Genomic DNA, 17,466 nt, shown 5'->3' on the forward strand with positions numbered 1-17,466 from the left:
CTCCTCATCTCCACTGTAAAAGGATTGCCTTCTATTCTGTGACCATGTCCTCTGGTCCTAGACTCTCCCACTACAGGAATCATCCTCTCCACATCTACTCTATCAAGGCCTTTCACCATTCGGTAGGTTTCAATGAGGTCACTCCTCATTATTCTGAATTCTAGTGAATACAGGCCCAGAGCCATCAAACACTTTTCACGTGACAGGCCGTTCACACCTGGAATCATTTTCATGGCCCTCCTTTGAACCCTCTCCAGTTTAAGCACATCCTTTCTCAGTTGAGGGGCCCAAAACTGCTCTCAATAATCCAAGTGCTTTTTAAAGTCTTACATCCTTGCTTTTATATTGTACTCCTCTTGAAATGAATGCTAACATTGCATTTGCCTTCCTCACCATAGACACAACCTGCAAATTAACCTTTAGGGAATCCTGCACAAGGACTCCAGAGTGTCTTTGCGCCTCCGTTTTTTGCATTTTTTTTCTCCATTTAGAAAATGGTCAACACTGTCACTTCTACCAAAGTGCATGACTGTACACTTCCCAACACTATATTCCATCTGCCATTTCTTTGCCCATTCTCCTAATCCAAATCCTCTGTAGCCTCTATTTCCTCAAAACTACCTGCCCATCCAGCTATCTTCACATTGTCTGCATCATCCAAATCATTTTTCTGTTTGTGCAGTACTCATCCAGGAAAGTTGGGAATAATCCAAAAAGTTTCTAACTTGTTCTTTATAGATGAATGGGAAGTTCTTGGTGTTTGGTCAGGCACTTGCTGCATAATGCCCAACCTCTGACTTGCTTTACAGTCACAGGTCTTGTAGATAGTCCAGTTTAGTTTCTGTTCTGTGGAATTCCCAGGATATTAGTGAGATGTTACCTCACCTGGACAAGTGCTGCTCCAACAGAAAACTTAAAACTTTCTATAATATCTTGTGATAGATATCAGTCTTTGAAATATCATTTAATTATTGTCAAAATAGTATTTATAGCAACTTGCATGCACAGAATTGATTCTGTACTTTATGCTGCAATAATTACATTTCATTAGTGCATCATTCATTTTATCAAATTCGGGAATGTTATAAAGCTATGCAAGTGGTATAATGCACATTTTTCTCTCTAAGGCCTTTAATAAATTTCTCTGTTTAGGTGGAAAACATAACCTCCAAGCATGAAGCCCATAAACTAGAACTTATTGCAAATCATGCAAAGAGCCTGGAGTCCCTTGAAAGGGGCTATCAGCAGTCTTTGGCAGGTAATCATTGTTGAATGATGTATTTTATTACCGGAATAGCATTATGTGATGAATAAATGGTTTATAAATAACTGACAACTACCATCCAGTCTTATGTTTGATATAATCTTGTAAAAACGTTGTGCTTTATTTTTGTCATTCTTTGCAGAACTGACGAGATCACATGAGTTGGAACAGAAGACACTGGAAGAGGACCTTAAAGAGAGACGATTGCTATTTGAGGTTAGTGTTCCAGGCTACTTGAAAAATACTTAGCAAAACTGTCTACCTGAGACATGATGCCAGTGACCAGCTGGGCAGTTGCTCTGGTGGCATTTCAGAGGTAAAATCTGAAAATAGAAAATGCATCAAAATCAATATCAAGCAAGTGATATAAAATCTGCAGTCCTCCTCATATTTGACACTCATGATGAGCGTAAAGCTTTTGGTCTAATTCTGCTGCATTCAATGCAAGGTAAAAGATGAGTTAAAGTCATGATTGTCGTGCACTAATGCAAGTTGTCAAACTTGATAGTCTTGTTTCAAAGTTTTAATATTTATAACTTCAGACATTCTTGCACTTGAGCATTAATTTGTGACACTGTACCAGTAATGACATTGGAGGCAATTGCTTTGTTACTGCAAGACAACCTGAGCTTCGATTTCTGTTTTTGGTACTTCATCCATTCAGTGCATTTAGTGATGACCAGTGAATACTGTAATGGCAGTATTAATCACCTCAAAAACAATTGTAGGGGTTTGAGAATGGCCTGGGCTCATAGCGACACAACAGGAGACTGGTTCCATTCTCATTATTTTCAAACTCTGCCTCCAGCAGTGTCCTTTTGCAGTGTTATTATTTCCAATATCCTGCTTCAAATTTCATGTCTCTATATTTAAAATTTCCTTTATGTGACTTCTGACCACTCATTCTTTCACTGTAAAATGACTTTATCATTTGATCTTTTCAAATGCTTTTTGAAATTATTACTTTCATGTGAATAACCTCTTGAATTTCTCCAAGGTTTTTAATTTTTTGCATCTTTATGATTCTTGCACATGATCTCTACACTCTCCTTAAATTTCTCAACTAACATTGACCACAATGTTCCAGCTGTAGGTTTAGTTTGATCAATATCCTGTTTATGAAGCTAATACCCTAATATGGTAATTTGCCTTGCCACTGCCAAAGATATGTGAATATACTTAGTGTTTTCAAGAACACATCTTTATGTAAGATGAATCCAAACAATCTATAACTGGTAAGAACCTGTCTAATTGTAATCTAATTTATAGGAACAAATTGCAAAACTGAATGAGGAAAATGATTCTTTGAAAGAAGAAATCAAAGCAAAAGAAATTGCAAAAGCACAAATGCAGAAAGATCAAGTAAGTGCTATGTACCAAATGAGGCATTGTCCCTCTTGCATTGCTAATCATTATCTGCTGATTTAAATAGTCACCTTTTTCCTATTGGTTGAGATAGTTTGTAACTTTATTTGCTTACATCAAGCTGAAAACATTTGTGCTTGTTTGTGCTGTTGATGGCAAAAGCATATTTTCTCATGGTGCTTAAGTAATTGTGTTCTAGAAGTTATTTAATACAAATGAAGCAGTGTCATATAGTAGAGCAGACAGGTATCTTGTGAGCAAATTTCTGAATGCTTCAAAATTTGATTAGTAATGAGCTGTAATCGCTTTGGCAATTCTTCCAAAAAAATTAGTAAAACTACTTTCTCAGTTTTGGAATTTTTTTTTCATACTTCTGATTAGTATGGTATTGTTAAACCGCATTTAGTTTTTCAAAAAAAGGAAGCCCTGATAAGGAGAAGACCTATGTTTAACAATTTAGAGGATTATAGAGCAACACAGCGAGTAAAGCCTTTGCTTCATTGCACCAATGAGCAAGGTTCAGGTTTGACTATCGAGAGTTTGTTTGCTCAGCCTGCGGCTGGATTTCTCCTGGATGGTCCTGTTTCCGTTCGTGCTTGGGTAGGCCAATTGATCCCTGAAAATTGCTGTACAGTGTGTAGATGAGTAGGATATAATGTTCTTGATGGCTGGTGAAGACCTATTGGACCAAAGGGTCAAATTTTGTGTGCAACTCCAACAATCAACTTTGGCCTTTAATTTCAAGGAGGATCCGTTAAGCTTTGTTTTTGGCAAAATTCAGGTTTCCGGAAATCAATTGTTGGAAATGTATTTGCTCTCACCAGAGATCTCCTGAATTTGTTTTTCAAACAATGCTATTATCTTCAGACTAATATTTAAATATCTTTAAAGCTTGCTATTGTAATTCAGGCATTATGATAAAAGGTATAATGAGTGCAGATATTAACAATATTTTTTAGATTAGTGTTTTTAAACAAAACATACATTTTCTGTACTTAAGGGTATGCATCGTATTACTGAACAGTAATCCAAGAGTTTTAGACCTTGGAAAGACTGGTCCTGACTCGCCTTCAGCCACTGGTCAGATCGGACCTCGATCCCCTGCAATTTGCCTACCAGGGGCATATTGAGGTGGATGATGCTGTCATCTACCTGTGGAACCGAGCCTACTCTCATTTGGATGAGCAGGGCAGCACTGTGAGGATCCTGTTTTTTGATTTCTCAAGTGCCTTCAAACCCAAACATCCCTCATTGCTGGGGGAAAAGCTCCGTTCATTGCATGTTGGTACTTCCATTGTATCCTGGATAATGGATGACCGGCAGACCACAGTTCGTGCGGCTTCAGAGCTGTGTGCCAGACATGGCTGTAAGCAGCAATGGGACCCCACAGGACCGTGTTGGCTTCCTTCCCATTTACCCTGTATACCTCGGACTCTAGATACAACATGTCATCTGCAGAAATTCTCTGATGACTCAGCAGTAGTTGGGTGTATAAAAGAGGATGAATACAGGACCCTGGTGGGGGACTTTGTCAAATGGTGCAAGCTGAATCATCTACAGCTCAACATCAGCAAGACAAAGAAGTTGGTGATGGACTTCAAGAAGACTAAGCCTGCACTGCTCCCTGTTACTGTTGATGGGAAGGATGTGGATGTGCTGAGGACCTGGGGGGTGCACATGGATGACATGCTTGAGTGGAGCACCAACACAGAGGCTGTGTACAAGAAGGGCCAGAGTCACCTCTACTTCTTGAGGAGACTGAAGTCCTTTGGAGTATGCAAGCCTCTCCTTCACATGTTCTACCAGTCTGTTGCCAGTACAATCTTGTATGCGGTGGTCTGCTGGAGAAATGGCATCAACAGGGGTGATGCCAACAGACTCAATAAACTGATTAGAAATGCTCTGTTTCGGAGTGAAACTGGATACGCTGGAGGCTGTGGTAGAAAAAAGGACCCTATGGAAAATCCTGGTAACTCTGGACAATGTTTCTCAATCTTTGCATGCTACCTTGGCTGAATAAAGGAGCACTTTTAGTAATAGACTAAGGTAACTGTGCTGCTCTAAAGAGCCCCATATGAGGTCAATCTTACCACCTGCCATTAGGTTTTGTACTGAGTCAACCTGTAGCTGAGGAAGTGATGACTGTTAGACTGTTTCAGGTAACTTATTTTTTATTCTTTTGTACTTCTCTTCTAATATCTTTATATCTATGCACTTGTAATACTACTATGACACTGTAATTTCCTCTGGGATCAATAAAGTATCTATCTTCATTTCCAATCAAAGTAATTTGAGAACATATGTGTAAATGATGGTAATATCAGAATCAGTGCTTCTAAATGCAGCAATGTTCCCAAGTTGTTCCCTGAAGCATAATCAAATGAAGACTGTCATTAAACCAAAAGTGATAAGGGGAGACTTTTTTCTCTCTCCTGATCTACCCAGTTCTTCCTCCACCACCCCAAACGTCAGTTTTTCTCTGCCTTTGCTCGTTCTATTTGCCCATCATCCATGTACTCATTTCACTGGATTCCCCCTCCCACCAACTGTTCTTATCTACCCACCCCACCTCCCTCTTCTTTCCTATCAGCTTCTATCATCTGCACTTTGTAGCCTCTGCTCTACCTTCCTCCCTCTAACTATTACCTTCCTCACCTAGATTCCCCCATAGGCTAGATCTTTCTCCACCTATTCCCTTCACATCTTTATACAGGCTATCTGTCATCCAAATATAAATATTGACTGTCCATTCCACTTTATGGATGCAACAACACTTTATGTACTGGGTCCAATGTTGTTTGTCATATATATTAATGATCTGGATGATGGGGTGGTAAATTGGATTAGTAAGTATACAGATGATACTAAGATAGGTGGCGTTGTGGATGATGAGGTAGGTTTTCGAAGGTTGCAGAGAGATTTAGGACAGTTGGAAGATTGGGCTGAAAGATGGCAGATGGAGTTTAATGCTGAAAAATGTGGGGTGCTACATTTTGGTAGAATTAATCAAAATAGAACATTCACGGTAAATGGTAGGGCATTGAAGAATGCAGGAGAACAGCGGGATCTAGGAATAATGGTGCATAGTTCCCTGAAGGTGGAATCTCATGTGGATAGGGTGGTGAAGAAAGCTTTTGGTATGCTGGCCTTTATTAATCAGAGCATTGAGTGTAGGACTTGGGATGTAATGTTGAAATTGTATAAGGCATTAGTAAGGCCAAATTTGGAGTATTGTGTATAGTTCTGGTCACCGAATTATAGGAAAGATGTCAATAAAATTGAGAGAGTACAGAGGAGGTTTACCAAATTGTTGCCTGGGTTTCATCTCCTAAGTTACAGAGAAATGTTGAACAAGTTAGGTCTTTATTCTTTGGAGTGTAGAAGGTTGAGGGGGGACTTGATAGAGGTGTTTAAAATTATGAGGGGGATTGATAGAGTTGACGTGGATAGGCTTTTTCCATTGAGAGTGGGGGAGATTCAAACAAGAGGACATGAGTTGAGAGTTAAAGGGCAGAAGTTTAGGGGTAATATGAGGGGGAACTTCTTTACTCAGAGTGGTAGCTGTGTGGAACGAGCTTCCAGCAGAAGTGGTTGAGGCAGGTTCGATGTTGTCGTTTAAAGTTAAATTGGATAGATATATGGACAGGAAAGGAATGGAGGGTTATGGACTGAATGCAGGTCGGTGGGACTAGGTGAGAGTAAGAGTTCGGCATGGACTAGAAGGACTGAGATGGCCTGTTTCCGTGCTGTAATTGTTATATGGTTAACAATTGCCATTCAACTATACACATGAATGCAGCCAAATGAAGCAGTGTTCCTCTGGGGCCAAGGTGCAAAACACAGAATCAACAGTTGCATACAGCACATGTAAATATAACAAAAAGAGTAGTTACAAAAAATGTGTACAGTTCAGGTCCCTGAGTGTCATGCTCTGTAAATAGATGGTGAATGGATTTTGAGTTAGGTGTGGCCCTTGTGGCTAAAGGGATCGGGGGTATGGAGAGAAGGCAGGTACAGGGTTCTGAGTTGGATGATCAGCCATGATCATACTGAATGGCGGTGCAGGCTCGAAGGGCCGAATGGCCTACTCCACCTATTTTCTATGTTTCTATGTCCTGGAGCCACATGTCTGCAAGAACAGCCCACAGCAGTTCCTCGTACCACGCAGTGCAGCCACAGACAAAGGCACCTCATCTTGTTTCTTACTGAGTGAACACTGGAAAGCAGCACCAACAGGAGGGGCCAGCTGCCAGCCCCCAGCCCAACGCAAAACCCGCTTCAGCGCCTCCTTCCTTGGCGACTCCAAGGCATGATGAGGGTCTGGTTCACGCCACAACCAAGGCCATTGAACCTGTGAATCAAACATTACTAATGTCCAACAGGGTTCTGTAATTGCAACAAAAATGTCCAAAACAATTAACCTGCACTGTCTGTTGGACCATGCACCTGCTGCAACTCGGTGTGTAACAAGTCCAACTCTATTGCTGTCCAGCAGCTGGCTACTGGGGTAGACCTACAGTATTCAATGTTCTTGATAGCCAGCAGTGTCTTGTGATCATGAAAGAGATATAAAGGATGAACAATCACACCTTTGGTTGGACCCTGAGAGGCCAATGTGTCTGAGTACATCGTCATCATGCAGTGAAATGCATCCTTTTGTGTCAAATGAAATCAGTAAGGGTCATGGTGAACAGCCTGCAAGTTCCAGTGCCAACATCACATGCTCACAAATAACTGGACATCTTTAGAATGTGGAAGGAAACATAATCTGGAGGAAATCCATGCAGTCATGAGGAGAACGTACAAGCTTCTTACAGGCAGTGGTGGGAATCAAACCTCGATCTGATTGCTGGCACTGCAAAAGCATTGTACAAACTGCGACACCACTGTGCAGTGCGGAATCTTGGCCAGAGGTTTTAGGATGGCTTTTGGAAGAGTTGTGAGTTGAAAAATTAGGGTAATCTCATGATCCTTAACGGTGGACAGAGAAAAGGAGAAAGGGGAGGGGATCTGAATTTAAAGTTTTTTTTTGGGAGGTGAGTGAGGCCTGGGAGTAACAGCGTTGCTGATGTATGGTAAATTGGCAACATGGAGTTGGAACTTGCATTGAATCATGCTGGTTGTGGTAGTTGGATGTCACTGGTGAGAGAATGAATTTTAGAAAGATCAAGTGGAGGTGGCAACCACTGATTTTCCAGTTTAATTCAGATAAGTTGCAGCTCATACTAAACTGACAAAACCACCTGCCAGTTCTGGTTGAGTGATTATATAACAGTGAGATTGGGTGCTTTGAGAAAAGTGAATCACTTATGGGAATAATTTGTGATTAGCTTTGTTTAAACCCTGTGGGAAATGCTGTCTGTTTCCAGCAGGTGATAACATTTTAAATAGTACTCAGGAGTTGTTTTTAAATGTTTTGAAACCCTTCTAAATTCACTCACTGTCATATAAATTTAAGTGTGGAATTTTTGTGGGGGATTTGGTCAATGCTACTAAGTGTTGAAACATATTATCATTCTGTACCTGAGATGAAAATGTTAGAGGCAGCTACATTGGGTTTGTAGTAATGCACAGGCCAGATGAGTAGTGAAGGCAGGTTTCCATACTTGAAGGACATGAGCTAACAGGGTGGGCTTTTGACTTTATCATTAAGATTGTGGTATGTTTTTGATATTTCACACTTAAATTCAACAGCTGTCATTGATGGCATTAGATTTTGTCCCTTTCGACCCATGATTAAAAATTCCAAGCTGATAGCCCAATGAGTTAACCCAAACACCAAATTGCTTCTCTGTAATTCAGATAGTCCATGTATTGAGTCAAAATGCTGGAAACGTTTGGGTCACATATCATTTGTAGAAAGAAAAACAGTTGATGCTTCAGGATGAAGGCCTTTTGTCAGAATTGGGAGCGTGGGTGGGAAATGAATGTATAAAACAAAGGGAATATCTCAAGCGTGGGGTCAGAGTGTAGAACAATAATCAGATTGAGGACAGTTATAGAGAAAATGGAGTTTAATTGTCTGCATCCATGCTTGTTCTGAGAGCAAATGCAGGAATGTCCAGTGAGAGATGTGAGATGTTAAGGGCTCTGTCAACAATGGCAGAGGCCAAACCACAGTTCAGAAAGAAGAAAGACATCTTGGAGGTGAGGGGGGCATATGAGCATTTAGAATGGAGGAACTGAGACAATGGAATTGTGCTCTTGCAGGCAAAGTGGGAGAGTGTAGCTGAGATAGATAACTGAGAGTCGGCTTCTGATCTATGTTTGTCACCAGTCTATCACTTGAAATGCAGGAAGGGAACAGTCTGAGGTGGACAATGAAAATGATCATAAAGTGATTTTTAATAAAAGCAGGAATCAGGATCTTCACAATCATATACCTGAGAAAAGGTTGTGACAGGCAGATCAAAGACGCAGAAACAGAATGTTCCACAAAGATGGAGTTTGGACCCATGCACATTCCTGTAGTAACAGCTTTCGATCACGGAGACGGGGATGGAGCTGAATAAGTTGACCAGTTCTACTAGGCAAAGGTGTGCAGGTTGAGGGATGTGACTTGGATTTCTGTTCAAGGAAGAAGCAATTCTGGCAAGATGGGATAGCAGAGGAATTGTTCATATATGGTAAGATGAGCTGGATGGAGTCACACAAATAAGAAAAAAACAGAATAAGAGGATATCAAGTATGTTGTGGATGTTAGTGGGAAGAGATTGAACCAGAGGGGGAAGGGTGGAGTTAGAGTAGGAAGAATTAAGTTTAGAGCAGGTCTGTCTGTATAGTTATCAAGCAGAAACAGGCTGTAAGAGTCTGGGATACTGTGCTGGAAACTAAAGAGTAAGGAGCTGCTGTCTGCTGGTATTACTGTCTAGAGAAGGATTAAGTATCAGTGAGGTGTCACTTGGCCCTTGAGGATAGTTTGACAGACCATGACAACGCCACCCTTGTCAGAATGTTTGATTGTAAAAATATGGTGTTCTTAGTGAACAGTGCTGCAGTTTCTTGGGGGAAGAGTTTGATTGGGAAATCTGAAGGGAAGAGAAGTGGTCTGAATTTGGCAAGGGGAGGCTCTGACCATAGAATTGAGCTTAGAAATGGTAGTAAAATCATCAAGCAAGGATTAGAGAGGAATAAAGCAGAGATCTCTACTGAATCACTGGCACTGAATTTTATTGCATTAACTTGTTATACATGTGATGCCTTACAGTACTGTTATACACTACTGTACAATTTGTGTGATGCCAGTTGAAAATCAGTGGTATAATTGGAAACCAACCTGTTGAAATCTGTTTTAATTGTAGAAAGTTGACCCCGTGAGCCTATATTTGGAGCAAGAATTGGAAAGTCTGAAGGCAGTGCTTGAAATAAAAAATGAGAAAATACATGATCAAGAAAAAAAGCTGATGCAGATGGAAAAACTGGTAAGTACACTTGGCCATGAAAAGCTAAAAACCCAGCACATGGGTGTGTAATATTTAGAATAGGCAGAGATTCTATAGTGATATTGAGAAAGTCTTATTTCCAGTATACCTTAGCCATTTGATCATTGCTTACCTTGCTTAACTAAATGATGATTAAACTCCACACAACTTCCCTGGGAATCTTCAATGCACTTTAAGACTTTGTACATAGTGAGAATCTAACCACTATGTTTCAGCTGTGGCCTTCCAGGCCTAGGTTATTTGAGATTTGGTCTGAAAAACATTTAAACTAGGGTGATAGGAGCCTATGTTCACTTGGAGATGGGGGTATGACCAGCTTAAAGTAATTATCACAAATTGGAGGACTAAAACACCAGTCTGAAGAGAATCTTGTTTTCTTTTTCCAACAAAAAAAAAGATGGAGAAGCACGTAGTGCTGGACGAAAAGCTTAAAATTGTACTTCAAGAAAATGAAGACCTAAAAGCTCGAATGGATAAGCACATAGCTGTTTCCAGGTAAGTGACTTCAAACATCCTGAAGCACTTGAGAATAACATTATCAATGATTTTCCTTGTTGCAATTTTTTAAAGTTTTTGGCTTTTGAGGTATTTAGTATCTTTGACAGCTCGCTCATTCTTGGAGCATTCTGACAAAACCTTTCAGTGGACAGATAATAGCAGAGGCTCTGCTGGAGACCCCACCAATCACACTGCAGCTGATGGGCACCAGTCCTGGTGAGAGCAGGCTTTGTGAGCTAAGCAGTAGTTCTGGTTCAGTGCAATGCAATGCCAAGATGTATTTGACTGTTCTATTACACCTATAGTCAAGGTTGTGGTGAATTATTAATGACCATTTAGGTAATATCTGTCTTTATTTCATTTTGTTGAAAAATTCCAATATAACCTGTTTTCATAATGCAAAGTGATTTTAAGTAACAGCATTTGAGATGTACCCAGAAACTGCATTCAGGGTAATTCCCTGTGCATGTGCGATATGAAAGCTGTTTTGTGAAGTAACATTTTATTGTGTAAAGTTATGAACTGGTGACTTTCTCATTGATCAGTAAATTTACCTAATTATCCTTGCAGGCAACTATCGACAGAGCAAGTGGTTCTACAAGAGTCATTGCAGAAAGAATCAAAAGTCAACAAGCGTTTATCTATGGAAAATGAAGAACTTCTATGGAAATTGCAAAATGGAGATGTTCTTAGTCCTAAAAGGTTGTCACCAAGTTCCTCTTTCTCCTTTCAATCTTCCAGAAATTCAACATCCTCTCTTTCTGGCCCTGGACCCTTACCAAGGTGATGCATTCCAAGTTTTTTTACACCATTAATTATTGGAACACACAAGGGCTATTGGATTTTGAACATGGCAAATAAAATACTGTTCTGTTATGGTGTAACATTATGGAAAACATTGTTTTTAGTATCTACAGTATAATTGTGTATGATCTGTATATAAAACTTGTTGCACAAAGCACTTAATATAAACAGCAAGAGTCTTGCTTTTGCCTTTTTGCCTATTAAAATAAAACTCAGGGCATGTAGATTATTTTTTAGCAAATTTGTGTGTTCCTCATTTGTGTAAAACATTGGTCTGGTACACAGACAATTGTAGATAGGTACTGAGGGTCACCTTCATGGTGAGCTGACAGGATGTTGCTTGAATTCTATTCCCAGCAAAGGGTGATTAAAATAATGTTGGAAGAACTAGGCAATATCCAGATGAAACTTGGTTGTTTAACAAATGTCAGGAAATGCTTGTGCAGTGTATAGTCCTTGATACGGTTAAAATTGGTCAGATACCTGTATGTAAATTTATCTTCTCTTGGAAGCTAATGGCCAGAAAATGTAACATCATAGCATTCAGGATTTGCTGTTATAATGCAGAAAGATGCTATTAGATTATCTAAGCACTTACTATTCAAGGAACATTTAATATTAGGCTAGAAATGCAAGTAGAACACTTAAATCCATTGCAATATCTGGCTGCATATTGCTTGCCTCCTTTAGTTCTAATGAATTTTTGTGAAATTTCCAGGACAGGCCAGAATTTACCTGCTCAATCCTGTTGCAGGGTTTCATTCTACCTTGCAGGACATTGAGCTGTATTGTTAATGGGTTTAAACAAGTCTCTGCATGGTTCATAGAGGATGTAGTTCTAAACAACCCAAAAAAAACTAGGTGTTTTGGTGACAGTATTTGTTATAATTTTATGAACTTAGTTTTTGTAATAGATGATGAGTTGGACCTGGGAGACTGTAATGGAATGCTGGGATTGATCAAAAGTAGTAAAATTATGAAATACCAAGTGTCATAGTTTGACTTCTGACACCAAAAATTGCACCATTCTCTTCAGAGAAGATTTGTAGCTTTTCTGGAACTTGTCTCTATTGGGTTTGTGGCTGGACATATATAAGTGATCATTTCAGTCTTTCCTCTACCTTTTTTGAAACAGCTTGTGAATCTGCAGCCCTGTGTAGATCCCCAGTGGCCAGAAAGAGAGCCCACATATTCTGGTTTGGAGTACTTGTTAGAGCTGTAGGTTCTGGAAATTGAAAGGAATCCTTTTGCTGTTATTTTGGTAGATTAACCCCAAATCAAAATGATCTGTTAGCTTTAACAACCTCCATGTGCAAATTAATGAAACACTGCTTTTAAATTTGTGATCATGATAGCTCCATTATGCATGAATGCAATAAAGGTGAGAATGGCATTCTTTTCACAATCTTGTTAAAGTAAATAATTGTAATGCAATTGTTCTAATTATACTTTAGTTACTTCTATTGATATTATTTATTCTTGACATGCCCATGAGCTGGTGAATTCCAAAGACTGAGGATAAATCTTTAGAAAAAAATGTTGAAAATTGCTTTTTAGCCCAGCAGAAATTGTGATTTTGTTACATTGAACGTGAGTGAACCCATTCTACTGTATTGATATATATATATATTAAAAGTGAGCTGTCTGTTTTTGAATTCCCAAATGAAAATTGGCATTTGCCTTAAATGTTTTCAATTTTGTCTTGATGTTTACTGATTTACAGTTCACTTTACAAATTAATCAGTATGTAGAGTTGTATCTGATTTGAGTTGCATAGTATTGAATGCTTCAATTTCTCAGGCAAATATGATAATTTTAAGTGGAACAGCACTTGTTTCTGATCTGTGTACTGGTAACTTTATACACTGGATAAAAAGGAACCTCAATCATTGTCATAAATTCTGTGTTTAGATTCATTTAACCTATAAATTGGGGAGAGCCAGAAAATTGGATTTATTGATGGCTCTCATTTCTATGCAATGTCATCCCACAAACTTGTAAACATCTTGATGTGGATCTGCAATACTAAACATGTTAACTTTCTGATCAAAACATTCCAGTATTCGTACAGGTTTTCAAGTAACACACCTAATGCCTTTACCATTTTTTTTGTCTAGTGCTGGTACTATATGAAGTAAAGTCTTGTTTCATCAGTTGTGAAAATGATTTTGTTTAAAATAAAGTCGTCTGCCTCATTTCAATCAGAATTTTAAATAATTACCTTAATCCTAACAATAACCAACTGGATTGATTCAAAGGTATTTCTCATATTTGATAGACCAATGCTTATTATGCAACTCATGAGTTTTTTTCTTCATTACACATACGTGTTTTTGAAACTCATTTATGCACATGGGATGGGCCTGAAGTTTCCTGTTGCAAAGGAATGTTAGTTGATCACACCTGTATTATGTGAATGTCAGTTTAAAAAGAGATGTTTTCTTTGTGATCCATAGAGATGCATAATTAAAAAAACCCTCACATTTACTGATGCTTTTTGGATGGTTTTAGGTACTTGCAGTATTTTAACTAGCATATCCTTAGAAGCTAGTCTGTTATATTTAAAAAAAAACTCCCATCTTCAAAGTATTTGTTATAGTTTGGATAACTTTGGAATTAGTTCAACAAGATCTAAAGTGAATTTATAATGTGTACTTTCTGCAAACTAGAGGCCCAAGGCAAAAAGGGCAATAGTTAAAGTACTTTAACAAAGCTAAATATCTTGATTTCATTTTACATGTACCTTGTGCATTGATCAATTTTAATCTTTTGCATTGTAAATGTATTTGTTGCTTCCTGGTTGAATAAAGTCATTACTGTTTTCTCTAATCAAACTTTTGTTGCTTTTGTGTGCTGGATATTCATCCAGACTGCATTAACTTCACTATTTTTTTTCTATTTAAGACATTGCAGGCATATTAACCAGTTTAATGATAGAAATTCTGGGAGTGATCTGTCTGTTTCAAAACTGTAGTGTAACACTGAACTTGGCGCATTCTAATGCATGGAGTCAACAGGTTCAAAACTATGAGGTGGGCTGTCTTAAATTGAAGGAGCAATATTACTCGGAGTAAATTGAAGAAGTGGGTGAATAGATCACAGACCAAGTAGACAGTTGACATCAGGGCACCTCCATGTGCACGCTAACCACCACAAAGACATTCAAATATGTAAAGATTGAAATTATTCAGCCTGATAGATTTTGTCCTTGATCAGTTGCTTTCAGGCAATCTGGAAATTTTCTATTTAGAACACTTTTAAAAAGTAAAGACGATGCATTTAATATAATGGGGTTAACAGTGGTATAGCTAATAGTTTACAGCTCCAGAAACATGGATTCATTACTGACTTGATGCCTTCTTGTGTGATCTGTACATTCTTGAGTGTGGATGTCCTCAAGGTGTTCTTTTTTCCTCCCACATCTCAAGTATGTCTAAGTTGATAGGCCAATTGGTTATCGTAAGTTTTCCCTTGGTGTCTGGGTAAGTGTTCTGCCCAGGTTCTACCAGTCTGAGGAGAATAAAAATATAAATGGAGATTTGGTTTGTTCTTGGGCTGTATGACAACACGTTAAACTGGATGAGACCAAATAGCCAGTAATATAAGAAAATACCATAGGTTTGTCAGATATATTAAGAGTAAAAGAGATGAGACTTGAGGAAAATGGGGAACACAGAAATGGCAGTTGCACTGAACTACTTTGCATCAGTCTTCACTGCAGTATGGCAGAAATTTGAGTGTTAGGGATAGAAGTGAGTGTAATTGGAGAGGGCGAGTGTACTAAGGAGAGGGTGTTTGGGAGGCTGAAAGTTCTGAGGATAAATTGGTCAACCTGGACCAGATGGACTAGACCCTGGGGTTCTGAATGTGGTGGCTGAAGGGATTGTGGCGGTATAATCTCTAAATTCAAGAACAACTATATTCTGGAATAGTTATGGATGACTGGAAAACTGCAAATGTCACTTTACTCTTTAAGAAGGGAGGGAGGCAAAAGAAAGAAATTTATAGACCAGTAGCTGGTAAGATGTTGGAGTCCTTTATTAAGGATGAGGTTTCAGGGTACTTGGAAAAAATAGAAAACCTACAGCACAATACAGGACCTTTGGCCCAAATGGTGTATCTAACATGTACGTACTTTTAGAAATTACCTAGGGTTACCCATAGCCCTCTGTTTTTCTAAGCTCCATGTACCTATCCAAGAGTCTTATAAGACCCAATTATATCTGCTGTGGAGGCACATGGTGATAAAATAGGCCAAAGTCAGCATAGTTTCATTAGGAGGCAATCTTGCCCGGCAAATCTGTTGGAATTATTGGAGAAAATAACAAACAGGATAGACAAAGGAGAGTCGATGGGTGTTTATTTGGATTTTGCAGAAGTCCTTTGCTAAGGTGTTGCACATGAGGCTGCTAAACAAGATAAGAATCCATGATATTACAGGGAAGATACTAGCATAGATAGAAACACACACAAAATGCTGAAGAAACTCAGCAGGTCGGGCAGCATTGACAGAAAATAGTACGGTGGATGTGTTGGGCCGAGACCTTTCATCAGGACCCAATAAAAGGTCCTGGCCTGAAACATTGACTGTTTACTCTTTTCCATTGATGCTGCCTGGCCTGCAGAGTTCCTCAAGCATTTTGTGTGTGCAGGTTTTCTCTTGTTCAAACATGGATAGAGATTGGCTGACCAGTAGGAGACAAAAGGTGGAATTTTCTAGTTGTCTTCCAGTAACTAAGGGTATTCCGCAGGGGTCAGTGTTGAGACTGCTTCTTTACGTGTTATGTGTCAATGATTTGAATAACTTTGTAGCCAAGTTTACAAATGATACAGAGATGGGTGGAGGGGCAAGCAGAGCTGAGGAAGCAGAGAATCTGAGCTGGACTTAGATTAGGAGAATGGGCAAAGAATTGGCAAATGGAATATATTGTAGGGAAGTGTATGGTCATACACTTTAGTAGAAAGATTAAAAATGCAGACTATTTTCTGAATGGTGAGAAAATTCAAAAATCTTGAAGTGCAAGGGGAATTGGGAGTCCTCACGCAGGATTCCCTAACAGTTAACTTGCAGGTTGAATTGGTGGTAGTGAAGGCAAATGCAATGTTAACGTTCATTTCAAGCAAACTAGGATATAATGCTAAGGCATTGGTCAGACTGATCTTGGAGCAGTTTTGGGCACCTTATGTAAGAAAATATTTGCTGGCATTGGAGAGGGTCCGGAATGAGGTTCACAAGAATGATCCCAGGAATGACGGTTAATGTATGAGGAGTGTTTGTTGGCTCTGAGCCTGTACTCACTGGAGTTTAGAAGTATTGGGTAGGGGGAGTCTCATTGAAATGTATTGAATATTGAAAGGCTTAGATAGAGTAGATGTGGAGAGGATGTTTCCAATAGTAGAGTCTCGGACCAGAGCGTAAAGCCTCAGAATAGAAGGACATTCCTTCAGAACAGATAAGGAATTTCTTTAGCCTGTGTGTGGTGAATCTGCAGAATTCATTGCCACAGACAGCTGTGGAGGCCAAGTCATTGGGCATATTTAAAGCAGAGGTCGATAGGTTCTTGATTAGTCAAGGAATTAAAGGTTGTGGGCAGAAGGTAGGAAAATGGGATTGAGAGGGATAGTAAATCTGCCATGATGGAATGGTGGAGCAGACTTGATGGGCTGAATGGCATGATTTTGCTCCTACGTTTCATAGTTTTGTAGATATTTCTCTCTATTTAAACTGAAATTGCCTATACTGTAGTTTTATGATGGGTATGCATTTAATCTTAGAAACAGCTTGCTTAAATACTCTCATTTCTATTAGTGGTGAACCCTCTAATCGATTCAGAGAGAGACAGAGAACCTTGTATGGGTCAGGGACAAAAATTCAACAAAGGAGTGTTTTGCAGAGCTTGACGCATTAGTGGTAGACCAATCAAATCGTGATTCATTAGCAGGAACAAATAAAAGTAAAGCAAGGTAAAGCAGAGCGGCCATTGTGTGAGCAGACCAGTGTAGGAGTGGGAGCTTGAGGCTTTGGCGAGGAGACACATGTAAGTAGCAGGTAAGGATTTTGTAGTGGTTGAATTAAAAAGTCACTAAATTACA

The 17,466-nt window shown here is 39.2% G+C and overlaps 1 protein-coding gene across 5 annotated transcripts in view; it reads left to right on the plus strand.

Annotated features, from left to right (window-relative positions):
• Nucleotides 1-14,209, plus strand: part of mtus1b (microtubule associated tumor suppressor 1b) — a 166,078-nt gene extending 151,869 nt beyond the window's left edge. For 4 of the 5 annotated variants that reach the window (XM_063043037.1, XM_063043036.1, XM_063043038.1 and 1 more), the window contains exons 10-15: nt 1,153-1,258; nt 1,407-1,480; nt 2,534-2,626; nt 9,931-10,050; nt 10,469-10,566; nt 11,140-14,209. In XM_063043037.1, coding sequence (XP_062899107.1) covers nt 1,153-1,258; nt 1,407-1,480; nt 2,534-2,626; nt 9,931-10,050; nt 10,469-10,566; nt 11,140-11,356 — 708 coding nt within the window. In that variant the 3' untranslated portion in view covers nt 11,357-14,209. The remainder of the gene's footprint in view (nt 1-1,152; nt 1,259-1,406; nt 1,481-2,533; nt 2,627-9,930; nt 10,051-10,468; nt 10,567-11,139) is intronic. The other variant, XM_063043039.1, reaches the window with a different exon arrangement.
• Nucleotides 14,210-17,466: the final 3,257 nt, after the last annotated feature.

The sequence above is a fragment of the Mobula hypostoma genome, chromosome 3 (genome assembly GCF_963921235.1).
Source record: "Mobula hypostoma chromosome 3, sMobHyp1.1, whole genome shotgun sequence".
NCBI lineage: Eukaryota > Metazoa > Chordata > Chondrichthyes > Myliobatiformes > Myliobatidae > Mobula > Mobula hypostoma.